The sequence below is a fragment of the Ovis canadensis genome, chromosome 11 (genome assembly GCF_042477335.2).
Source record: "Ovis canadensis isolate MfBH-ARS-UI-01 breed Bighorn chromosome 11, ARS-UI_OviCan_v2, whole genome shotgun sequence".
Lineage (NCBI taxonomy): Eukaryota > Metazoa > Chordata > Mammalia > Artiodactyla > Bovidae > Ovis > Ovis canadensis.
Window position 1 is genome coordinate 61,504,447 of NC_091255.1, and position 26,119 is coordinate 61,530,565.

The 26,119-nt window shown below is 53.8% G+C and overlaps 2 protein-coding genes across 2 annotated transcripts in view; both read left to right on the forward strand.

The window, feature by feature from the left end:
- Positions 1-26,119, forward strand: part of TIMP2 (TIMP metallopeptidase inhibitor 2) — a 54,715-nt gene that overhangs the window by 14,537 nt on the left and 14,059 nt on the right. The window contains exon 2 of the mRNA XM_069541984.1: positions 23,914-24,014. Within this exon, the coding sequence (XP_069398085.1) occupies positions 23,914-24,014 (101 nt within the window). The remainder of the gene's footprint in view (positions 1-23,913; positions 24,015-26,119) is intronic.
- CEP295NL (CEP295 N-terminal like) lies at positions 9,512-11,825 on the forward strand. The gene has a single exon (XM_069541983.1). It carries the CDS (start codon positions 9,534-9,536, stop codon positions 11,193-11,195), a length of 1,662 nt encoding a protein of 553 aa, XP_069398084.1. The 5' UTR covers positions 9,512-9,533; the 3' UTR covers positions 11,196-11,825.

Sequence of the window (26,119 nt, forward strand, 5' to 3'; positions counted from 1 at the left end):
AAGCAAAGTCCTGTTGTAGAGCACAGGGATACATTCAACATTCTGTAATAAATCAAAATGGGAAAGAATATGAAAAAGAATGTATGTATAGTTTAATCACTTTTCTGTACACCAGAAACTAGCACAATATTGTAAGTCAACTATAAGAAAAAGAAAGGGAGACAAGAAGTCTCCCCTGTGGTCAAGCAACTCTAAATCTATAAATTTTTCTGCAGAAAATCATAAAGGATGTGTGCTAGCATCTCATCACAAGGATCCTCACCTCCATCTTGTTTATCTCAGTGTTAGATACATCACAGCCGCAGGTGCTCTGCAGGACCGAAGGTTGCAGATTTTTTTTTTTTTTTTGGCCAAGCTGAGCAGCATGTGGGATCTTAGTTCCTGACCAGGGATAGAACTTGCGCCCCCTGCAGTAGAAGCATGGAGTCTTAAACTCTGGAGTCCCCAAGGACTTTTTACTGAATTGTAAAATGTTCAGATAAAGGAGGAGGAATTAGATTTGCTTTTGCAATATGGTTTTCTAATTTTTCTGTGTTGAACTTGAATGACACGTGTTGTTTTTAAAGTCAGAGTTTGCTGAAGGATGGGTCTTGATTGTGGGCAACAGTAGGATGGGGCCCAGACTTTTAAAGCTGGTTTGGTCCACGTTCAGCAATGGGCCCCATGAAGAAGGGCCCACTGAGCAGAGCAGGGTCATCCAGAGGATGGGAACCGTGTTCTCGGAATCACTAAGCTGGTGTCGGGAGAGCCTGGGCTTGGGAGAAATGCCCTCAATGCAGGATCATCTGGAAGAGGATGGCAGTGGTGGCTGTGCTGGGACATTCTGGAATGCCATCAAAGGCCCCACAGGCTGTAGGTTTTAGTCATATTATCTGCCCTCCCCACTGACCCCACTCCAAACTTGTCCCATGCTGAAGGTGAGTGTCCATGACGTTGCTGAGAAGAGGCTAAGAGACTGGGGGCTGAGTATGCTCTGGGGAAGGAGAAATAGACATAAGATTTTGTATCTAGGGGGCCTGGAAGAGGGGCCCAGAGAGTGGGTGGGGTAGGCTGTGGTTGAGGGGTTCAGGGGCAGAATTCCTCCCACCATGTGCCAGGTCAGGGACCAGATGACCTCTCCAGTAACCCTTTCAGCCCCACACAAAAGAGTTTCGTCCTTGGATCCGCTCTGCCTCCAAGATTCCAAGTTCCTGCTGTTGACTGTCAAGAAACCAAACCCTGAGACATCTCGGGATGTTGCTTTGACATCTCGGGACCAATATCATGTCCCCCAAACTAAATTTCTCAAGACGAGTGCCCTTAGTCCTAGCCGTGAGGTCAGGCTTGTATGATTTCTTAATTTGGGTGCGCAGTGGGGGCCCCAGGCCAGCATTCCCTCCCCCCACCTCCAGTCAGCTTGGCTCAGCAGTGGATCCTGGAGGGGCAAGCGTCCCCAACCTGAGTGGGACCAGACGCCCTCCCTGTGGGAAGAGGGGTGGCCAGCGTTGTCAGGGAGCCCTGACCTTGAGGTGCCATAGCTCAGAAGAGAGACGCCCTGATGAGGACCACTGTGACCGTGCTGTCAAGCTGGAACAGGAAGGGTTTTCTCCCTGCCAGGCCGTCTTTAAACATCGAAAGCTCGCAAGCTCACTCTCAACAGGCATCTTCATGGTCGCCGTCTGCCATCCCGCTGCTCATTGCCGGGCGCTTCCCAGGTGGCGCTGTTGGCAAAAACCCGCCTGCCAGTGCAGGTAGACAGACATGGGTTCAATCCCTAGTTTGGGACGATCCCCGGAGAAGGAAGTGGCACCCACTCCAGGATTCTTGCCTGGAGAATCCTGTGGACAGAGGAGCCTGGCGGGCCACATTCCATATAGGGTTGCCAAACGAGTCAGACACGACTGAAGTGACTTAGCGCGCATGCATGCGCTCAGCACCCCAGCTGTTTAAGCCAAGTCTTCCGTGATCAGTGGACCCATAACCGGTGTGCTGACTCGTGCTCGCTCTCTGGCCGGCCCGTCACTGTCCCTGACTTCTCCCCTGCTCTGATGTCACAGCACAGCAGCTCTGTCGTTTCCGTGGCAGTGGCTGCCAGAGTTCACCAGCTAGGGCGGGTGCTGGGCTGCTGGCGAAGGTGGGGAGCTGCGATTCCAGCCAACTTTGGTCAGTGGGCCCCGGAAACCCTATGCAGACCACCCAGGGCTGAGGTTCTTGGGTCCGGCACCTTATCCATTGTGGGGGCGGTGTTCTCTCTGTGGCCAGTGGTTTGGTGAGGCTCTGAAGGGGGCCCTAGGAAGTGGGTCAGTAAGGATGTCCAGGCCACATGTCCAGAGGCTAACTGAAAGTCCTTGCACCACGGAGCTCTGCACCTGCAGTTCGACTGGGGAGGATGGACAGTGGAAGCTAGTGGGACAGGGTTGGGGATGAATGTGGTTGTTCCTCGGGGGTGGGGATAGATCATTATACAACAAGAACAGTTGTTCGCAATGGGGACCCCTGACCTAGGCAGGTAGTCACAGGCCTAAGGTCGGAGGGAAAACTGACATCGTCAAGAGAGATTTAGCTGGATCAGCTATAAGCAGCCCCCCCCCACCCACCCCCACCCCCCCACCCGCAGCTAGCCTGGTGTCTCTCCTAATTTTGGAAGAGTCTATGCCTTATGACTGTCTTAATGAAGCTGGTTGGGAAGGTAACAGACACAGTGACCTAGGCTTGTTCTCCTAAGAGGTTGGCTGCCTGACCATCTTAGCTTTCTAGAACTGTCCTGGTCCTGAATTTGCATCAGGGAGATAGTTAAACATACAGGTTTACAAACACCACGCCAGGAGAGACCTGTGGTGGGGCCCGGCCAGGACTCATAGTCACAGTCTCTGTCCACGATCACCTCCTTGCCAGGCGATTCTGATACAGCTGGTCTAACACCCAGCCGGCTTTAGGAGCCATCACTTAACTGAGGGAGAGTTGGGAAGTGAGCAAAAACGGAAACTGGGCAGGGAAGTGAGCACAACCGGAAACTCCGGGCAGCACACGCGGTGTCACAAGTGTGCTTTGAGAGGCTAGAACTCAGAGAAGTGGAGTTTAAAATGTTTCTGATGTTTGTTTTATCCCGGCTTGACTTGGATGTTTCCAGTGATGGGTGTCTCACTACTTATCAAGTCAGCCCAATGATTTCAAGACAGCCCTGTAGAAAGTGCTGCTTTCCACCTGGGCCAATTTCTGCCTCCCTGTAATGTGTTCTCAGTGGTCTGGTCCAGGCATCTGGAGACACGCACAGTAAGTACCACCCTCTTTTCTAAACAGCTCGCCAAGCTCATGGGTGTTTCTGATAGTGATGAGCATCTGCCCAGATGGATGTCGCTGTTATCATCCCCATCTTACAGGCGAACAAACTGAGGCACCTAGGGTTAAGAAACATGCCCTGGGTCACACAACTGCTCAATACTCTGAACCACCAGCGTATATTGTTCTAGACTTTTCTACCACCTGCAAGCATCCCTCCAAACATTCTTAGTTCCATAGGACTTCCCTTCCTATGACCTGTTTTTGTCTATTTTTTTTCCTTCTCCTGAACTTTGAGGCCCTCCTCATCCTTTAACCATTCTCTGTCTTTCTGAACCCTATCTGGGAAGAGACAGCGTCTCCCTTGCTGAGGTTTTCTCCTTATCTAGTAAATGTGTCATTCTTATCTAGCAAACATATATATTTTTTTATATAGTTTTATTTATTTATTCAGGCTGTTCTGGGTCTTCGTTGCTGAGGGCTTTTCTCTCCTTTCAGTGCACACAGGCTTCTTACTGGTGCGTGGATTTCTCATTGCGGTGGCTTTCTTGTTGCGGAGCACGGGCTCTAGGCCTTTGGGCTTCAGTAGTTGTAGCACGTGGCTCGGTAGTGATTCCCGGGCTCTAGAGCACACGCTCAGCAGTTGTGGCGCGTAGGCCCAGTTGCTCTGCAGCATGAGGGACCCTCCCAGACCAGGGATCGAACCTGTGTCTCCTGCGTTGGCAGGCAGATTCTCCACCCATTGAGCTACCAGGGAAGCTCTGGGGTATATTTTCTATTAGGTGAATTCCTAAACATTTCAGTAATTATATTTTGATTTTGAAACTTCCAGACTATTTTGTTTGGATCCTCACGCATCCTGTGGGGTGGGAATGGCATGGATATTCTTCCAAGTACCTGTGGTAAAGATCACGTTGGCTGTTTTGGTGGCCACAGGTCTCTGCCGACTCTGAGCTCACAGCTGGCTCAGACCCTCTCGTTTCCTGCTTTGCTTCTTTAGGAACTATGGTCTCCCGCTTGGCACATGCAGGGTTGGACGTGGAGACCCACGTGTGGGTTGTCAGTGGGTTCCCAGGACACTTGGCCTTGTTAGATCTGACCAGGTGTTCAAACCTGTGAAAAATCTGAGCTGAAGCCTTGCATTCCAGCAGCACAGCTGGTTTTCCGTCTCCCTGTGGGTGATTGTGTGCTGGGGACGTCACATTCGGTGACAATGGACTTGGACTCAGACGCTCATGCACTTGACTCACGGAAAGCCCATCAGAGCCCCAGACTCCATTCACTCTTCTGGTTTTAGACACAGTTTTAAGACACTTCTTTGTGTGAGTCCCAGTCAGTCCAGAGCAGTTTAGAAGCTGTATGAGAAAAGGGGGATAGGATGCCGTCAGACCCCCCAGAAAGTTACAACTGTGGAGGAAGCTGTGAAAAGTTGACTTAAACTATATTCTGGGGCCATTTAGTTCAGAGGAATTGCGTCATATATGTATGGTTTTCCTGTTGTTCAGTTGCCAAGTAGTGTCCAACCCCATGGACTGCAGCCTGCCAGGCTCCTCTGTCCTCCCCTATCTCCCCGAGTTTGCTCAAATTTATGTCCATTGAGTCAGTGATGTTATCTAACCATCTCATCCTTTGTTGCCTCCTCCTCCTTTCGCTTTCAATCTTTCCCAGCATCTGGGTCTTTTCCAGTGAGTCAGTTCTTTGCATCAGGTGACCAAAGTATTGGAGCTTCAGCTTCAGTAACAGTCCTTCTAATGAATATTCAGAATATTCAGAAATGTTTTTTGAGGGGTCCTATATATCTTAAAAGCCCTTGAGGGATTTTCTATATTGTAGTCCTAAAGGTAATCCAGAGTTCTAAAAAGGTCAAGTTATATCTCTTCTGTGTACACTCAGGAGACAGAGAAATGTTTAACTTCACGTGTGAAAGAGCTTTAATTACATGGAAAGGTTCACGCTGGCCATGCCACTAACTGGGGGCCCTTTTATTTCTATTTTTAAATGTTTCAAAGAAAATGTGCTAAACTATGTCACCTGGGCGTTGAGTCTATGGGCCTTGGGAGAAAAGCTGGAGCATTTTTCTCATTGCTGTGGAAATCAGGGGCCACCTTGTCAGGGAGGAGGAACCAGACGAGGTCTGGGAAAGGTGGGTGGGTGGGATGAGGAGGGGTTCTATTTGAGGAAGAAGGATGGGATTGAATACAGCGAAGGCGCTGGACCTGCGTGGGGGACATTTGGGATGGCTCGGAGCCTGGCCAGCTATGCCCGGCTGGGGAGAAGGGGGCAAGATCATGAACTGCTGGAATGTTCTCAAGCCTGCAGATCAGGGAATGACCAACTGACTCTGGTGAGATGGTTAACCGAGCACATTCCTGGGCCCCCTTCCCACTGAGGCTGGCGTGGGATCATCAGTCTGAGGCAGGGCCCCAGAATCTGCATTTTAGCCAGTAGCTCAGGCGACCGTGATGCAGGTGACCCCTCGTTCTGCTTGGAGACTTGCTCTGCGGACCAGGGGGCCAGTTGCAGATGCTGAAGGGACACAGCTGGCTGAGTCAGAACAGTGGCTGTAACCACAGTGCCAGGGAGGAGGGCAGGGGTGGCGTGGAGGTGCCGGGTGGGGTGGAGATGGGGGAGGTGACAAAAGCCTGGTTAGGACGCTCAGGTGCGACCCTTCGATCCAGCCCGCCTGGCATCAGAGCCTCGCCACCTCCTTCGTGGTCACTGTTCCTCCTCGTTGGAGTGGGGTTGCCGTGGAAGCTCCGTTGAGGAGTCAGAAGGCAGGAGGGCTGCTGTGGGCCTGGGTGCTTCCCGGTGGCCTGGGAGGGGATCTGCCTTGGCTGAAGAGTCATCTGAGCCGCTGCCCAGGTGACCACCGAGGGCTGGCTCTACGCACTGGGGACAGCAGAGGGTGAGAGGAGAATGGGCCCAGTGTCCCTCCCAGCGGCCGTGCTGAGCGGGCCTTCTGTAAGGATGGGGCTGCAGCTTCCTGAGGGGTTGAGGGTGGCGGTCACAGCCCAGCCTGTCCCCCTCTGGGGGAGCAGGAACAGAAGACCCCAGGGAGAACTGGACGCCCAGAGCATTCTGGTCTGGTCAGTGAGCAGGGCAGGGCTTGGAGGTGAGGGCCCTGGGGAGCTGGGGACGTGGGCAGAGGGCCCAGGTGCATCTGCCAGTTGCTCCAGGGTTTTCAGTTCCTCGACGAGGGAGCTGACTAATTTCTGGGCTTTTTCCCCAAGGTCACCATCCAGATGTTATAGGTTTTCATCCATTTGCATGTCTCTAGGAAAACCAACTGGACTGCACTGGGGTGCCTGCCCCAGCCAACCTGGCTTGGGCTGTGACAGGGTGATCGAGTGGGTGGGGGCCCTCCAGAGTGGGAGACGCTCGTCCAGGTTATGCTCATTGTCACCCGTTAGCAGTGCAGTTTACGCTGCTCTCTCCAGCTGTCTTCCAAGACAGACAAAGAGACCTTCACAGCTCTTTCTCTCTCCTCATCTGTTTGGACACCCCTATGGGCATTCCTGTGCTGTGCTCAGTGGCTCAGTCACGTCTGACTCTTTGCAGCCCCATGGACTGTAGCCCGACAGGCTCCTCTCTCTGTCCATGGAGATTCTCCAGGCAAGAATACTGGAATGGGTTACCATGCCCTCCTCCAGGGGATCTTCCCAACCCAGGGATCGATCCCAGGGCTCCCTCACTGCAGGCGGATTCTTTGCCCTCTGAGCCACCAGGGAAGCCTGTGGCCATTCCTAGGGGCAGGAAAAGCTCAGTCTCTGATGTTTGGGACCCAGATTCAAGCCCGGCTCGTCCCTGTGAGCTGGGGCAGTTACTCGGTTTCTGCGCTTCCCTTCCTTGGTGTAGGGACATGACTTCCTTTTCCCTGGGCGTGTGCTTAGGTGGATCTGCTTTCACCTTTCATGGCTGTACTGGGTCTTCGTTGCTTGGCATGGGCTTTCTCTGGTTGCAGCGAGCAGGGGCTACCCTCCAGTTGCGGTGCTCGGACTTCTGACCGCAGTGGCTCCTCAGCTGTGGCACACGGGCTTAGTTACCCCGAGGCATGTGGAATCCTCCTGGACCAGGGATCAAACCAGTGTTGCCTGCATTGGCAGGCAGATTCTTAACCACTGGACCACCAGGGAAGTCCCATACATACACCTTTGTATAAAACTGCCAAACTGTTTTTCAGAACAGCTGCAGCATTTTGCATCCCCACCAGGAACCAGACGCTTGTGAGGGTTCCGATGTCCCCATGCCCTCACCAACATTTGTCATTGCCTATCTTTTTCATTGTAGCCATCCTAGTGGGTGTGAAGTGGTGTCTTCATTTTGCATTTCCCTGATGAAGGTTGATGTTGAACATCTTGTTATGGGCTTTATCAGCCATGCATAAATCTTCTTTGATGATGTGTATATTTCAGCCTTTTGCCCATTTTTAAATGGATTGTTTGTTGTCTTCTTACTGGGTTGTACGAGTAGTTTATACCAACTGATTCAGGTCTTCTGTTGGGTGTGTGATTTGCAGGTATTTCCTTCCAGTCCGTGTCTTGTGTTTATACCTATTAACAATGTCTTTTGAAGTGCAGAGGTTTTTAATACTGATGATGCCAAACTTATCAATTTCTTGTATTGTTTGTGCTCTTGGAGTTGTATCTAAGAATGTGGGCCCAATCTGAGGTCATGAACTTGCACTTCTGCTTTCTTCTAAGTGTAGCTTTAGACTTTACGTTAAGGTCTATGATCCATTTGCATTAATTTTTGTCTATGATATACAGTTTTGTATATGGTAAGATAGGGTCTAAATTAATCTTTTTTTGTATGTGGATACCCGTGTCACTTTGGTTGAAAATCTCAACCTTTGTGTTTAACGCCCTAGCTTTCTCTTTCTCTCTCCTCTTGCTCATCATGGGGGTTGGCAGACTGGTAGAATATGGTATTAACCAGGTTTCCACATGTCTAACTGCATGATCACAGTTACCAAAAGCTGGTGGCTATGTGACCATTGGTCAAAGACGAGATGTCTTCCCAGCTGTGTGATCTGGGTCAAGTTTCTTAGTTGCCCTGCCTCACTTTCCCCACCTGTGAACCAGGGGTGCACAGGTTCACCCTTGGACCCTTGATAACTCCTTACCTCCAGGGTTACTGGAAAAAAGATGAGTGGAGGGCAGCCCGCACAATTCACATTAGTTGTTCCAATTGATGCAGTGGGATTTCTGGGGACCACCATTACTTTGAGCTAAAGTTTGCTCAGCCTGACTCCACCCCACACACCCCAAGATGAAAGAAGGGAAGGGAATCCCACACAGGTGAAGTGGGCTCCTTTCAAATTGCAGTGTCCAGGAGGCGGCTTATGTAGCCCACAAATAATGGCAGTTTGGGACACCAGCTGTGAGTGGCCATAGCTCCAGACTCTTTTTTTCTGGTATAAATGCAGGTCCTTCTTTAGGAAGGTCTGGTGGAGCACATGTCCCTGCCTGATGCCATAGAGATGTGAGAAAAGAGATAGCACCAGCTTAACCTCTGTTTGCACTGAATTTTAGTACAAACATTCGATCCGCAGTCACCTGCCTACCTCCCCCTACCCACGCACACACACGCACACACCTTCCTCGCCAGATTCTTCCCCCTACGCTCCTTCCTCCTTTCATTTATAAGTAGCTCCCTCCAGAGGGCCAGGCATTTGCACACCGCCCTCCCCACCTGAGCCCTAACTCGTCTCCTAAGGTGGGGTCGTAACCTCAGCACTGTGGACGTTGGGGGCCAGGTCCCTGCTAGTCGCAGGGCTGTCCATCCTCTGCATCCCGGGCTGTTTCATAGCAGCCCTGCGTCCACCCACCAGATGCCTGTAGCACTGCCCACCTCCTCCAGTTGTGACAACCGAAACTGTCTCCAGAAATGGCCACACGTGCCCCTCTGAAGCAAAACCACCCTCCGCTGAGAACAGCTGCCCTGCAGGTCTTGTGTGGAGGCATGTGAGGCAGAAATCGGGAGCTGAGAACGAATGGGCCCTTGCAGGTGGGGGCCAGGAGGGCAGTCTGAAGGGACGGGTCACCTCCCCTGGCCCCCCTGAGCCTGCCACACTCAGAGTCCTCCCCTGTGCCTTGTCTCCAGGGCCTCGCTTTCCTTGGAACGCTCGGGGCAGCGCTGTGCATCTTCCTGCTGGGTGGGCTTGACCCAGAACAGCCGTGGCACCTGTGGCCTCTCGGCCCCCAGTGCCCTTGAACCTCCGCTCTCCCGGTTCCTACCACCTTCTCTCCAAAGCTGTGTCTGTAGAGGTCCCTGACATGCGAAGAAGCTCAGAGAGAGCTGTTCGACGGAGCCCCAGTCCCGACAAGGAAGCCTTGCTCTCGAGGCAGAACCTTTTGGACAGATTGCTCCAGGTCCGAGAGAAGGGAGCCCTGGCCCCGCAGAGAAGACAGAAGGACCCCCAGCAGCAGAAGACCCAGCTGCTCCAGCGCTTGGTTGAGGAGCTGAAGGCAGAGTGGCCGGAGGCCCTGGACCAGCAAATTCGAGGCCTGGGGCGGCTGTACTTGGCGCATCTGTTGGGCTCGGGGGGCGAACGGGCCGAGGACCATGAACCTGACTCAAAGGGCTCAGCCCAGCAAGGAGCAGCCAGGTTGCCCAGGGCTAGGGGGAAGCACAGAGTGGCCGTGCAGGAAGAGAAGAGACGCAGGGAGGAGCTGGCCCGACGACAACCCTGGTGCGCCACGTCCCGGAGGAGAGCAGTGGACCGAGAGAGGCAGGGGGCCTCCAGAGCCACGGGCCCGTGTCCCCCTTCCCTGAGCCCCCCGGAGAGGAGTAGAGGAAAACGAGCGCCTTCCATGAAGATGGGCGGGGGCTGCCGTCACGGGACAGACGTGGAGAAGCTCTTGGCTGCCACAGAGGGGATCAAGCGCCTGGAGGGACAGGAGAGTGACGCAGCCCGGGAGGGCAGGAAGCAGCTGGGGAAGCGACCAGCTCGTCATCAAGGCCCGAAAAACAACTGTCTGGATCAGAGCCCCGAAGGCAAAGCCGACCACCTGGAACAGCTGTGTCCAGTCGGCTCGACCCACAGAAGGGGGGCCTCGCCGCCCGCAAAGCTCGGGAACAAGAGCAAGTGGCAGAGAGAGCTGGAATTTGCCTTCGAAGAGTTGTTTGATACCAACAGGAAGCTGAAAAAACACCTGAACTTGCAGCTGAATCTCAAGCCCGCGGTGGAACAGAGCCCTGGTGCAGGTCAGGACTCCACGGAAGAGACGCAAGCATGGAGAAGGGAGAGCCAGGGAGAGAAGGCGGAAGGAGATGCAGAGATTCCTATGGTGCCCACCGGGGAGCCCATGAATCCAGTGGGGATGGAAGCCCACCTGACGCCGTCCAGAACCAGCTTGCAAAAGTTTCTAAGCAAGCTCGAGAGCCAGAAATACCAGAGGATGGCCAAGGGTGTGGTTAAGAGCGACAGTACACTTTGGTTTCCCAAGGCAGGAACCTCTCTGAATGAAAAGGACCGGCTCTCGTGCAGCCCTGGATCCGGATGGGAGCAGCCCCAGCTGGATGCGCTGGTGCAGGGCTCCCTTCAGCTTCACCCACAAGAACAGGTAGACAGGGTTGGCTTGATGGCATCAGTGCAGGTGGAGCAAAGAAGACTGAAGCAGCTGGACTTGCTTGAGCCAATCAAACACCACAAGGTAAGCCTGGAGGCTGACCTCCAGACGGAGCTGAAAGACGGGAGGAGGGGACACAGCCAAGCTCATCTGGTTCATCCGAAGCCTGACTCCCCTCCAGCCCCGGAGAAGGAAGGCGGGTATGACCGCAGCCCCACTTCCCCCTCGGCTGCCGTCGTCGACGATGACAGGCACAGTCAGATGATCCGTGACATTCAACAGCAGATTCTAGAGCAGAACGTGTTGCACAAGCAGTTTCTTAAAGAAGCCAGGAAACGCTTGCTGGAGTTTCAGAAAATATGTTAGAAGTGAGAGTCCCACCCATGGTAAATACATCACTGATAACTGGGCGTTCTGCCGGAACTAGTACCCAAGTCTGTGCGATTGTATTTGCGTCATCTGCTCAGAAACCCGTAGCCTCTTTGAAATGGGCCATCAGTCATCCTCCTGTGCTTTTGGCGCGAGTTCCTCTGCAGAAATCCTACTTACTCCCAGTCTTGCCTTTAAAAACTAAGTCCTGTTCGGAAAGAATCCTTAGCATGAAAATAAGAACCCGTGTAGGGCGCGGTATGTGGGTCTGGCCAGCGTTAGCCCAGGGGTGTGTCCTGGAGCTGAGGCTGTTTTCATGTACCACGAGCGCAGATGGAAGCGCCAGGTACATTTAAGTGCTTCAGATGTTTCAGTCAAATAAACACTGGACTTTGAGGGGGCATCCAAGGTCAGACGGGCGCAGTTTCAAAAGATACATCATGGGTTGCTTAGCCAGTGGCTGAGACGTTCAAGGAGAGGTTTAACGAAAATCTTTCAGTCTGTTCAAAGCAACATCATTTCATAGGACATCACTTGGTAACATTGTTGTAAATTTAATATTAGAAAGTGGGAGGGAGGGAGAGAAGGGGGTGGGAGCAAGAGGAAGAAAGAGGAAAGAGAAGAAAAGGAAGGGGAAATGCTTCTCAGTGACACAGCCCTACAGACTCCCTTGGGGCTGGTGGGGGTGGGGAGTAGGGTGTCTCATCACTTGCCTTTCTCCCAGCTTTACCCCTGACCCAGAAGCCTCAGCAGCCACGGAGACCCTCCGCTGGGTGGGGTTTTATCTTCCAGTTGCATTCTTAGGGATTGGAACGGAGTGGACAAACCTTTTCTGCAAGGAGCTGAGAGCAAACATTCTAAGCTTCACTGGCCATATGGTCTCTGGGCAACTACTCAGTGCCTGGAAGGCAGCCGTAGACTAAATGAATGGGTGTGACCGAGTTCCAATAAGACTTGATTTGCAAAAATAACGGGTAGGCAGGCTTTGGCCCTCAAGCCAGTGTTAGCTGACCCCTGGGCCTAGCATATCAAGAAGATGGGCCTCCCTCCCTCCCTTCCAGGAACCTCAGCTGTCCTGAGTAGGAGCCCCTCTTTAGTCGTGGTGTATGGGCAATACTGGGCCATCAATGGCCTTTTTAATCTTACGTATGTTTGGCACCAGAGCCCAGCTGTAGTGACCAACAGGAAGTAAAGGCAGGGTCTGTTGGGACCCCAGCCTGCCCATATGTAGACAGTGTAATCATCACCTGTGAGCCCACCATTCAAATCTGAGATCTGAAATATTTGCCGAAAACCAGCTATATCTGTGTGCCTCTTCCCTCTTCAGTGCGCTGTTGCTCCTTAGCTGTATTGTGTATCTGCAGAACTTGGGAGTCGTCCCCACTTCACCCACCAGAACACACCCTGTGTTGTCCAGCTTATGCTCGACCCCTATAAAAAGGATGTCATGGCACATGTGGTCTTTTGGAAGCTTTTGTGGACCCAGCGTAGTGAGTTCGTCCATCTCACAGGCAGGTGTCAATTTTGCTGCTGTGTCACATTATCGTGGGACCCTCTGAGACTTCCCATCGCTGCTGGTTTTGGGCCAGTTCCCGAAATGAGAGTAACATCCCTAATGCACTGGGTTCAAAAGGCCTGACATCAGAAAGTGCTTTGGGAATGTGTGGCCACCCCAGCTGGGACGGAGGTGTGGGAAAGGTCTCCTTCCTGTTTTTCTTCCCATTTTCACCTCTTTTTTGCCTCTGGAAAATGTTGGCCTGACCTTGCACCCTTTTTCCTGTGCAAATATTGACTGGCAGACACTGCCTCACAAACCTGGAGGTGAACAGTGAACAACAGGCGCATGGAAATCTTGCATTCTAGTGGAGGATACAGGTGACAGGTGAGCACAACGACTCAGCTGGCAGTGGAAGGGTACTCAGAGAGGCAGGGTGAGTGACCCGATGTGCGTCTCTGAGCATCCAGCCCCCAACCCCTGGACGTGCCCATCTGTGTGGAGCAGTAATGGCATCCTACAAGGTGTTTGGTGTTTTGTGGGTTTTTTATGGTTTTTGTTTTAAAATCAGTAGTTTTGAGTGAGGATCCTTCCACCATCTCACGTCTCCATCACGTGGGTCTCTGCTGTCTTGTGGCTTTTCCATTTGAGGTAGAGAAAGTGTTGGATCCCAGCCCCATTTCTCTCATCTGCTTCTGGAAAGTCATGGGTCAGGACTGCAGAGCAGCTCAGTGTGGTCTGAGTCCAGTGTGAATAAAAACAAAAGTCCTGGGGCTGGGAGAGCTTTGTCACTCCCGGGCCAAATGAGGATTCCCCGCGGGGAGGGATACAGGCCTTCAGCAGGTGCTCAGCCAGAACTCCGTCTGTCGCCGTGGGATTGCCTCGGTCTGAGGGTGGAGGGGCCGCCCTGGGGTCACCAGGTTTAAAGCCGTGGCCACGATGGGACCCAAATACTGAGTAATGATGTTCTCCTGACTCGGCCTGGAAGCCACAGTCTAATGAAGGGGCAAGCCTGCCTTTGAGTGCGTTATTTTTGTTTCCACTTTCAAAGGTCGTGTTTGCGCCCCGCGTGTTCTAGGTGAGGAATTGTCCCCTCCTGGCCACACTTGAGCTAAAAGTAGGTGTCGGGGAAGGGCAGCGAGACGTGGTGGAGGGTGACTCATCTCTGCCTGGACGGTCCCTCCCACATTGTCCCCCGGCAGCTGTAGGAGACACCTTGCCCTTCTCCACCTGACCTGCCGAAGACCGAAGCAGGGTGGTCTGGAGCACCCTCTTGCCTGGACCGGCAATGCGAGCAATGGAACAGCACTCCAGGACCACCTCCCCCCAAACAGGTGACCCTCCAGTGGTTCCCAACAGAGGTATCACCGGTCACTTTGATCTCGATGGTATCCCAGGGGCCCCCTGTGGCATCCGCGAAGACACTGCCTTCTCTCCTTGTTGGTCACTTTGATGCGACTGGATGCAGGTGCCAAGGACCCTGGGGCAACGCCCCCAGGAAGGTTTCCACCCAGTCCTGCCAGAGGGAAGTGAGGATCCCGACACGGTGGCTCCTCCCAGGGGGCCCTCCCTCCTTCCCCATGGGCTCTTCCTCTCTGGAACTGCATCTTCTAGGACGTTCCTCTGGTTGTGTGCTTTCCCCACACACACTTGGGGCAGCTTCCCTGTTCCTGTTTCACTCTGGGTCGTCAGGTCACGTCCTTGCAGCCAGATGGTGGCCCCTGGGGAAGGCCTCCGTGCCCCCCACCACCGCCCGTTTGCCCAAGCGATCCACATGGGGCAGGCAGCGCCGGTGGTACCTGTCACAAGGTCCACTGTCCACGGGCACGTGTGGGCCGGCAGTGACGGACAGGAAGCGGGACAAGGGACAGCAGTTCAGCCGAGATGGCGGCACAGGTCCTGCCCTGGTGGGGCCAGGGGGCCACCCTTGGTTTTGGGTGTGTCCCCGCATTCCGTGGGTGCTGCCCTGGGGGTCCTCATGCCTGTCCCCTCTCCCATCCAGCCAGGTGCTGGGTCGCAGTGTGCACAAGAACATCCAGAAGCTCAGAAATGTAAAATGATGGGAAAATAGGTTTTTAAAGTTGGGGCATGGGGCAGGGGGCGCCTCTTCCAGTGAGCAGAAAGTGGCCATAAGGTGCGGCCACTTCTTGCCTCCACCCTATTTGCTCTGTAACAGGGTGGAGAGTCGATGGCAGAGTGTAGCCCACCGTCATCCCCGCCTGGAGATGAGGTTTGGGGGGCGGATTGCACCCCACACACCACCCACTCCGAGGGACAAGTGAGCTAAGCTCACAAGGACTAGCTGAGGAGTGGGCGCGTGACCTCCCAGCCCGCTTGCCCAGGATCCCTGCACACTGACAGCTGGGGGTGTGGTCCTGGGATTCCCGCCTTCCCATCCCTGCCCCTGGCTCCTGAGCAGTGCCGTGGTCGGGGTCAGCCCACAGACCACGTGCTTCAGCATCCCATGCCAGGGCCGCCGCTGCAGCACTGTCCACGAGGATGGGGCCTGAGCCACTGGCCCGGCACTGTGTGTGCACATCCTGAAATGAGGCCTGCCCAAGGTCCCAGCCCACCAGTGAGGATGGGACCTTTGTCTGCTGCCCCTCGATTCTCTGCTGTCCATCCCACCCCTCCCTCAGCCTGTGGGCAGGGAGGGATGAAGGCAAGGCGGGGTGGCCGGGTGTCCTCCCAGAGTCTCTCCCAGCCTCCTGCTGCCCCCTGCCCCGCCCAGTCCTGCTCCTGCCCCTGCTGCAGGCTCCAGGCTTGGGTTTGCAGGGCTGAGCTTGGCTCCTCCTCAGGGTCTTGGCGGAGAAAGTGCAGAGCAGCAGTTCCCTCCACAAAGCCGCACTGTTCTCAGCAAATCCTCCCAGGAGCGGGATGCATTTTTTTCAAGTGATTCAGCAGCACGTGAATGGGAAGGGCCCCGAGCCCAAGGCTTTGGAGACCGTGATCAAGGCCTCTGGCGTGAGATCCCGCTGGGCCGACAGGGAGAAGGGAGGAAGGGTGGTGGGGCTTGAGTTGCGGTCCTATCCGGGTCCTGGGCAGGGCGGGTGGGGGTGGTCAGGAGGGCAGCTTGAAGTGGGGCGGTGAGGCCTGCAGTGTATGTTTGCATGGCAAGGCTCTCCTAGAGTTGCTTCTCTCCCGCTCCCCAGGGGAGCCGAAGCAACGGACAGAAAATGGAGATAGGCGAGCTGGTCTCCATGGAGACGGGGCATCCAGTGGACAGCCGCTCACGTGTGTGTGCTAGAATCTTGAGCAACAAGGGCGGGCCTGGCAGATCCTCAGGTAGCAGGCTCTCGAGCAGCAGACCCGGGCTGGGGCTGTGCTATTTCCTGTTGTCTGCACCCTCCCTGCCCCACCTTTGATTCCCCAATAAACACATCTGCGCTGAGCAGTTATCATTCCAGGCGTTTTTGACCTTGGCCTGAGTTGTGCTGGCCAAGTCTTGACCTCACCCTGGAGAGCCCAGCCCTGCTCTGCCCTGGACATCTGTTGGCTCCTGGGGTTGGGGAGGTCTGGGAAGCTTTGGGGGACCTGGTGGTGGGGGGAGGGTCCGGTCTCTCACAGCTGCTGTGGGGACAGACGAAACCCTCAGTTGCCTGCAGCATCTCAGGGCTGTTTCTGATTACTTCATTTCCCTGAAAGCAGCGAACTTGGAGGTCTCCTCCAGCCCGACTGAAAGGGGCCTGGCCTTGAGGCCAGGGAAGGCAGAGCTGAGTGCCCAGGGAGAGCTCCCAGGGCTGGGTCCACTGAGGGACAGCTGGGAAGGTGAGGGCTGGGTGCACAGTGAGACTGGAGGGGAGGTGGGGCTGGACGCTCCCAGGGCCTTCCAGGCCCCAGGCCAGCGCTGACATCATGCATTCCTGTGACATCTCCCAGGACCCGAAGCCACACCCCATTTCCACGTACTGTTTTGTAGAGAGGGGTGTGGTCCCGAAACATGGGGCATCGGAGTGGTCTGCATCCGTGTGAGCACGACCCTGTCTCTTAAGTCACCATCTACCCTAGCACCACCACTCCAGCCAGTGAAGTTTGTCTCCCCGCGCCCCCACCAAACAAGCAGATGCAGCCCCATTGCCAAGGCTCACAGTGTCTTTACCACACACCCCATGGCCCCCGAGATGATTTAGTTACATGCAAGCAGTTAGAACTCCTTCAGTAATACCAGACCACGGCTCTGAAAAAATATAATTATTCCATTACAGCTTTCAGAGGGCAGAGCAGCCAACTGTGTGTCTGAGCTGGTAGATGGAGGAAGAGGGTGCCCCTTGCTCTCCTGACTCTAGCCTCAAAGGTTAGTGGCAGCTGGGATGGAGGTGCCCCCGTTCACATCCCCCTGAGACTTGGAACACGTTCATCAATCAAAGGTTAAGGGGCCTCAGCCAGGTCGACCAGCCTACAGTGTCACTGTGTTCACCCAAAAGGGACAGGAGACCCTCAGCCCAAGTGGCAGCCCCGGGATATCCCTGCAGGGATTAAGCAAAGACTTTGGTAGCTCTGTGATTTGAGGGTGTAGATGTCTATACTCGAGGTGCCCATTCTCCAGTGAGTGTAGACAAAAGTGTGGAATCCTCCAGGCCCCTCTGAAGTACCCCAGCAGAGCAGAGCACAGCTGGAGAGTGGGGGGCTGGAGCCCAGCCTGAAATAACTGGGGGCTAGGAAGGACTGATGCTGAAGCTGAAGCTCCAGTACCTTGACCACCTGATGCTAAGAGCTGACTCATTGGAAAAGACCCTGATGCTGGGAAGGATTGAGGGCAGAAGGAAGAGGAGGCAACAGAGGATGAGATGGTTGAATGGCATCGCAACTCAATGGACATGAGTCTGAGCAAACTCAGGGAGGTCGTGAAGGACAGGGAATCCTGGCGTGCTGCAGTTCACGGGGTTGCAAAGAGTCAGATGTGACTTAGCAACTGAACAAGGTCCTATCTGGAAAAAAATGGTTTCTATCTGTACTGTTCTGAAACGGTTGGTGTGTAATTCTTCCCAGAACAAGCAGATGGACCAGGCGACCCTCCTGCTCGCAAACCAGGGCTCCCATTCCAGGCACGGCAGCAGAGCGACCCCCCACCCACTCTTGACTGGGGCCAGTAGGGTCTTTGGCCGATGTGCTGGCCAAAGTCCTCCGACTCCTCCCCTGCAGTAGGTGACTCTCAGGCCATGTGTGCCTCACCAGGGGGACCACTGGGCATTTTCCATGCAACTGTCAGCAAGATTGAAGAGCAGGGCAGTGGGGTCCTGGTTAATGCCATCTCCCTGGGCACCCCTCCCAGGTCCAAGCAGAGGCTGCAGTAGGTGCACTGGCCTGGGAGAGGACCGGTGGCTTCTGTGGATGCTGAGCCACCCTTGCCAGCTTGAGTCAGTACACACGTAAGGTTCAGATGGTTCGGGCCGGATTTTGACCTTGTGTTTAGACGGATGTTTTTCCGAATCCTAGAGATGCCCACACCTCTTCCAGGCAGACCCATGATTATTTTTTTATTAAGCTGGAAGCTGTGCTGGGGCTGGCACTGGGCTCTTAGGATTCAAGGATGTTGAGTCTGTTGGGGCAAGGCCCTGAACAAGTCAGAGTCCGAACATCCAGGGGTTTACCATGCTCTGGGGTCAGGAGCCCATGTTGGCAGAGTGGCCCCGTTGGGAAAGGTCCTATAGGATATATAAGTAGCATATGGGGTGCCTCCAGAGAGCATTTGGGACCGTGGCAAGACAAGATAAATCAGTTTATTTCAGTGTGAAATAAATGAACTTCAGAAAGGCAATTCTCCTTGGGGTGGGGGGGGGGGCGTGGCGCGGTCTGGCTTCCCCACAGACTATGTCCTTGGCTTGTTCTTAGCCTCCATCACTTCCCCCATAAGGTCCGCAGACACGGGAGGACTCACATGTCAGTGGGGTATGGGAGAGACTTGGATCAACACGGGCCGGTCGAGTATGCTGTTCTTCCGGGCCACACCATGTGCTGGGGACACCCAAGATTTCCTGCCCACCCTCTCCCTGTCCCTTCCCCGGCTCCCCACCCGGAGCAATGGCACAGCCGGGCCTCCGCTGGTTTTGTCTGGGCTGTCGTCATCTCTCAAAGTCTGAACGTCGCCTGTGTTCCTTGGATCGTCGTCCGCAACCTTGACTTTCCATCCACTCCGTTCTTTTCCATCCCAAATCTGGCTGGGCGGACTAAGGATTGTTTTTGCAGGCTCCTAGTGGGGGAAGTGACGTCGTGTGGTGTCCACAGCCCAGGGGTGGGGGCGGGGGCTCTGCGGTCGCGTGTGCTTTGAATTAAGTCCACGGTTGTGCATTCCAGTAGCCAACATCTGGCGGTGAATTCATCAGCCAGCGAATCACCCTTGATCTCAAACCCAGATGTTGTGTTCACAGCCGAAGGGAAAGAAACAGAAATCTGAGCAGCCCGGGGAGAGGCCATCATTTTGGGGTGCAAAGCAGTCAGAACAGGGATCTTTGTAAAGACCCTCCCTCCTGCTGCTGCCTTTGGTTCTTGAGGGGCGGGGCGGTGGAGCAGAGCTGTCTGCTCGTGGGGGTGGACGGGACATAACCTGATCCCCTGCCCCAGGGCCAGACACTGGGCTCAGCACGCAGCAGGTGTTTGGTAAACAGGAGTCCATGCCTCGATTTTCATTTCTTCCCAGATTCTTCGGATCTCTTCGCTACTCCCCAGCCCTGTCCTTTGGGCCTGGGTGTCAGAGAGGCCCGTCCCTCACTTGGAGTGGCTCCAGAGCTCAGGGTGATGCCATCGTGCTGGGTGCAGGAAACGTGTTTCTGGAACGTTCTTGCGTCTTCCTCTGTCAGCCACTGGCAGGTGGAAACTGTGCTCCTTTGTTTTCCAGTCCATCATCCATCTGTTTTGCCTGGGTTGGATCTTCTTGAAGGCAGGCTCTATGACTGAAGACTTTCCCATACCTTGCACCTTTTTCCCTTTGGACAACAGAATGGGGCCCCTGCTCTCCGGGTTTGTACTTAAAAGGTTGCCCAACTCTGAGCTTGGCAGGGAAGACAGTCCCCACTCTGGCTTGTGCTGGGGGCAGAAAGCTGAAGGTCAGGATGTCTGCGGCTGAGCTGGCTGGGGTCCATGGAGATGCCATCTCGCCCTCCCTCTCATGTGGGGCCTAGACATCCGTTTCCCTTTGGGTCTGCTATCCGTAGCTTGCCCTTGGGATCCTCTGGTTGTAAGCCGTTCCTTTACCAATACTTATATGTGTCTCCCCACCCCCACCCTGTGCAGAGGGTGCTGAGCCCAGATGGCACCTCGCACCCAGGTGGACAGGAGTGTGCCCAGCCTCTCTCCTTCATGGTTGAAGGGTGTTGATGCTTTGGGGAAGGTTTTCCATAGAACTGAGCTCTCTCTTCTCTCTTCCTTCTCTCTTTCCTTCTCTTTCTCTTTCATTCTATGAAACATTGAGACTCAGTTCACAGGCCCTGAAGAATCTGAACTCCTGTTCCGTGGTGACAGGCCCAATCAGAGAGCCTCCCCACCCCACCCCCGACCTCCCTGCCGGCATCTCAGGGGCCAGTGAACGTTCTAGGCTTAACTCTTCTTTTATGACAATTTTTGAAGACGAGTGTGTGCTCTGTAGCCCCAAAGCAGGTCCTCCAGGAAGCTGTTACCAGACCCAGATCTGGCGTCCACGATGCCCAGGGTGGGTTCCCTGAGCCTGAGCAGTGAGCGTGGTGCGATTCTCCTAACTCCTCGTCCCCCTGGGGAGTGAGAGAGTCAGTGCCATTCTTCCCCGTGGGGCTGTGTTTGCTCTGCGCTGAGCTGCGCACGCTTTCTGTGCCAGGCATCTCCTGGGCCCAGCTCTTAGTCCCCTCCCTCACCCTGAGGGTGTGCCCATACTGGCAATGGTGGTGGTTCTCTGTTTCAGAAATGAGTAGCTGCGTCCCAGCAAGGTCAGGGAGCTTCCCTGAGGCTGTGTCACAGGGAGGGGCTACAGCAGGATGGAGTCCCGGTGCTGCCCACTTTCAAATCAGGACCCAGACTGCCCGGGAGCTTTAGGAGCTTTTAGGAGAGAAAAATGCATGGACCTTATTGTGTGGAATCGAATGGGGTGTCTTGGCTATTTGGAAGTACTTTTTGCTTATTTTCCTTTAAAAAAAAAAATCGGTTTCAGTGTAGTTGATTTAAGTGCTGTTAATTTCTGCTGTACAGCAAAGTGATTTGGTTATATTATATACATTCTTTTCATATGCTTTTCCATTTATGATTTATCACCAAATATTGAATATAGTTCTCTGCGCTGTATAGTAGGACCTTGCTGTTTACCCATCCTGCATATAATAGTTTACATCTGCTAATTTCAAATTCCCAATTCCTCCTTCCCCCTACACCCCTTCCCCTGGACAGCCAGAGTTCTGTCTGTCTATGTTTCATGGATATTATTCATTTGTCTTTTTTTTTGGATTCCACATGTAAGTGATACCATACGGCATTGGTCTTTTTCTGACTTGCTTCACTTAGTGTGATAATCTCTAGGTCTCTCCACGTTGCTGCGAATGATATGATTTTATTCTTTTTTATGGCTGAGTGACAAGGATGAAATGTTACGCATCCATTCATCTGTCAGGGGGCATTTGGGTTGTCTCTGTGTCTTGGCTAATAGTGCTGCTTTGAACATGAGGGGGAGTCTATGTATCTTTTTGAACTACCGTTTTATCCAGATATATGCCCAGCAATAACATTGCTTAATCGTAGGGCAGCTCGAGATTTAGTTCTTTGAGGAGCTTCATCCTGTTTTCCATAGGGGCTGCACCAGCTTACATTCCCACCAGCAGTGTAGAGGGCTCCCTCTTCAGCATATGTTATTTGTAGACTTTTTAACGATGGCCCTTCTGACTGATGAGCGGTGTTACCTCATGGTAGTTTTGACTTTTTTGCTTGTTTTCTGATGGTCAGCAGAGTGTTTATTGAACACCTATGAGGCAGTAAGCGTTGTGCAGAGTGCTGGGCCTCTGAACAATAGTAGCAAACAGCTTCAAGAAGCACTCGGGACTGGGTACACCACAATGCAGTTTGGCAGCAATGCTTCTTCTAGACCTGTGATCTCCTTTGGATGTTCCTGGTTCATTTGATAGCAGGCGCTGAGGATGATACTGTGAAAGAGCAAGCTTAGGACAGACTGATCTGGTGTTTACTCATGTGCAGAAAAACTTCCGTGCAGTGTTGCGATAAGGTATAGACTAGGCAGGTTGTAAGAGGGACCAAGACAAACCTCGCCTGTGTTGCCATCCAGTTATCTCAGGTTCAGCTCAGCAAATAGAGCTAACTGTTCTATGGTTAGAACATAGCTTCTGCCTGTTCGAAGCTCCCTCGTCTCTGCGTAAACAAGGGTACGGGTGTTTATAGCAAAATGGATGAGAGGTGTGGGATATACACCAAGTGCCACGAGAGGACAGGATTTCCCGGATGGAAGATGGAGAAGGGCTATTTCAGCTGGGTCTTGAAGGATGAATAGAAGTTCTCCAGGTAGCGAGGAGATGGCATTCAGGGCTGAAAATATGGACACCTCTGGGCAGGTTCAGATTCAGCAAGTATTATGGACTGGTAGAACAAACAAGAGCGGGTGACCACCAAGGCAGCTGAAACAATCACTGGCTGGTACCAGGTCGCCAGGAGGACATTTAGAGGGCAGCAGTGGGCAGCCAAGGAAGATGCTTGAGCTGGATGGGGTGTGGCTGTGAAAAGGCAACACGTGCTGGGGTGGGAAGATGGGTGGAGGGGTGGGAAGAAACACTGAGATCAGGATGACCTGTTACAAGGGCTAGGCCCTCTGTTCTGGCGTGGCCCACCGCTTGGCATTTCCTGGATGTGGCTTCGTAGGTTGGGGCCTGGCTCAGCCTGGGAAACAGGAACCTGTGGCCTCGGCCAGTCATGACTCAGCGCCAACAGAAGGAAAAATCAGGGTGGCTTTGGGCCGGAGCAGGGCATTGGAGCTGTGCTGTGGGGCTCTGGTGCCAGGCTGGGGTCCAGAGAGCATTTAGGGGATCCAGGGGGGTGGGCACAGACGGGGATCTGTGTCCTGGACCTCCCTGCTCTGCAGGAAAAGATAGCCCTGGCCAGGGGCTGAGACTCCAGCCGTTCACTGGGGTGGAGGGTGGGAGGCTCCTCCAAGCCAGGCCCTGTCTGCTCCTTGCTTCTCTATTTTGCTCACACCCATGCTCACGTGACACTCATCCACAGTGACCCTGAACAGCCGAATCTTGAAGGACAAAGCTTTTAAAGCCATTAGAATGGCCTGTGCCACCAGCTGATAAGCCTCAAAATGAAAAAAGGGAGGGAGGGCTCTGCCCAAGTGACAGCGTGAGCTGTTGATCCCCGCCTGCCAGGTTATGGGGCAGAGCAGGGTCCCGGCTTAATTGCTAGTAGGAAGCCCTGGGTTGCAAGGTCCACGAGCAACCTCAGGCCTCAGGGAACATTCCGGAACCTTCCCAGCCTGACCTCTTCCCCACTCCTCCATCTCGTGTCAAGGTCCAGGACCATCCTTTGTGTTTTGGCCTTTGCCCTCGGCATCTGTCCCTTTTTTCTGCCACTGATGCTCTTAAATGTCTCCTCCTCCCGTTCCACACCCTTTGGGTTAAAATGTTTGACCTCCCTCTGCCATTGCCTCTGATAGAATGTGTGTTATTACAAAAAGCAGCCCCAGGACATTTCTCAGGGACATGCAGAGGACGGATTCAGAGGCTGGCAGGATAGACTTTTTTGATGTCAGACCTCCAACCTAAATATGATGGGGCCTCTTGCAGGAAGGTAACTCCCCCTCTACCTTCAGCCTGAAAAAGCCTGACTGACTGTAGGCTATGGGAGGAGGCGGGCGGGGTGGGGCTCTCACCATCCTTAACTGCACGATCAGGATGGCCGGCCAGTCAGTGTGCTCATCTGCTCTCCCAGCCACTGATACATACACATTGGAGAGAAAGGGAAAAAAGCCCCGGAGTCCCAATGTATGAGATCCACAGTGATCCTTGATCAAATCAGTGATGGCCTCAGCCACCCCCTGGTCTTGAGGGACAAGAGCTGCTCTGGGGTCCTGTCAGCAGAGGGCTCTGGTGTCACTCCTGGTCTGCCCCTTCTGGATGGAGTCCAGTGCTGTGCCCAGGCTGGGATTACCTGCCCTTGCCTCCCGCCTCCCTGCTGCCAACTCCGCCCAAATCCCCTCAACCTCGGAGCCAGGACGGTCTTGCGGGGGACTCTGCTCACCTTTGCATCTTTGTTTTACAGTGATCAGGGCCAAAGCGGTCAGTAAGAAGGAGGTGGACTCTGGCAACGACATCTATGGCAACCCCATCAAGCGGATTCAGTATGAGATCAAGCAGATAAAGGTAACGGTGGCCGTCCTGGGGTTGCTGTGTCCAGCAGAGCCGTGGGAGGTTTGGGAGTGTGGCAGGGTGTCCCGCTGTCTCAGTGAGCCTCTAGGTCCCTAGAACTGGCCCAGCCACGCGTGGGGCGGACGGTGAGGAGCAGGGGCATCAAGCTGCAGGTGGATCTGATTCTCCTTAATCTGTAAATGCCAGAGAACCTGTGTGCACATGGTGTGTTCCCATCGGCTCAGTTCTTCCAGAAATGTGTTATCTTCACTCTGATGGCTATAAATCAGTGGCAGAGCTTCAGCGTTAAGTCACCAACTTCACAGCTTCTGTGGAACATTCCATGAGTGCCTCCCCGCCTCTTCCATGGTGGGTGGGTTCAAAAGGCAGTGGGAACTTGGCCATGGTTTCTGGGAGCCCACAACTAACGGGGCAAATGACCTAATTCCCCCAAAGTGCGAGTGGGCTCCAGTCTTGCCTGGTTAGCTTTACTTTCAAGAGGGGTGAGGATTTGGAGAGAGGCCGGCTCCTATGGAGAGGTGTGCTGGGACATTACCTAAGAGAGGGGAGTTAGGGAAGAAATGGACTTGGCAGCCCAGCCGGTGATGGAGAAGATGCTTTGCCAGGCCGGGTAGGACCAGAGGCATTGAGAGCTGTAGACCCAGGGGGAGGTGACTGGTATTTGTCAGTTTTTCAGAATGTGGGTTGTGTTCAAGGTCATATGGCAAGGAGCCCTTGTTTGGGAGGGAGGGAGGGAAGACACGGGGGAGGCTGGGAGGACAGGACTGGCGCTAATGGAAGGTTATTGTTGACAGTAAGTAACGGAAAAGACTGTGATACTGGAAAGATCAAAGGCAAAAGGAGGAATTGGTGGCAGAGGACAAGATGGTTAGATGGCATCACCCACTTAATGGACGTGATTTTGAGCAAACTTGGGGAGATAGTAAAGGACAGCGGAGCCTGGCTTGCTGTAGTCCACGGGGTCCCAAAGAGTCAGACATGACTTAGCAACTGAACAACAACAAAACTTGGTCTGTAAGAGGGAAGAAGATTGTAGGCTGTAGCTGGAGAGACAGCTTTGTGACCTGGTTAGTCATTGTGGCCATCCATATTGTTATAAAAATAGAAAATACATGTTACCAAAAGGTCAGCGAAATGCTTAATCATTATGTCTGTGTCATTTAAAGGGGTGCCCTGGTCTCAGTGCCAGCGTCTCTATTTATGAAGCCGTTAAGACAGTATCTCCGCTCTAATGACCCACTGTGGGGTTAGGAAAAGGGAGGTGTTCACACCAAGGCAGCACTTTCAGCCCTTTGGTGACAGACGTCATTCATAACCTTTCTTGGCATGGGTTGGGGTATAGCTCTTGCAAAGCTGGTTCATTGTGACATTGGGATGACCCTGTGCCATTTGGGTTTGCTTCTTGAAGCTCTCCCCTCCACCGAAACCAAACAATAGCATTAACCTGGGTTTAACCACGCAGCAGGAATCCTGATGCGGTTCATGTGGAACTGTGGAGCCTCAGTTGTGTGTGTCCCACGGTGCTGTGTGGCCGCCTGTGTTGTGTTGGTCCTGGACATGTGTGCCCTCCCCTTTCCATTACCCCCACCCCCACTCACCCGGCTGCGAGTGAGCTGCACCCCTAAAACCGGAGTGGAGGGCAGTTCTCAGCCCACGCTCACGTCCCCGCCTGTCACTGTCCCTGGTGGGGCAGCAGGAACCCCCTGGCTGGGGCTTTCTCACTTCCTGCTGGAACAATGCCCCCCTTCTCCTGAGCACCAGGTCTGTTCCCAAGGGGCTCTAAGGAAATCGCAAGTTGAACTCCTCTTGCCCAGAGAGTTACCTCCTAATTAAGAGGTGCCTCTCTGCTCTGGCATCAAGTAGCCAGTACTTGATCAGAATTCCTGGAAAGAGACAAAAGTGGCTGCCCTCCGTGGTGGGTCAGAATCACCTGGAGGTATCCAAGCCCCTCCCCGGAGATTCTGTGATGACCTCACACGTGGTTGGGAAGGCAGGTGTGTCTGAGGCGGGTCCTTCTGGATGACCAGGTCATCCCCAGCCTGGTAACAACTGCCACCCTAGGCAGTGAATCACAGCAACCCCGAAGAACCCTGTGCGTT

What these genes read in the sequence shown, in the direction of transcription:
- CEP295NL (XM_069541983.1), top strand. Translation starts at nt 9,534, where the DNA reads ATGCGAAGAAGCTCAGAGAGAGCTGTTCGACGGAGCCCCAGTCCCGAC.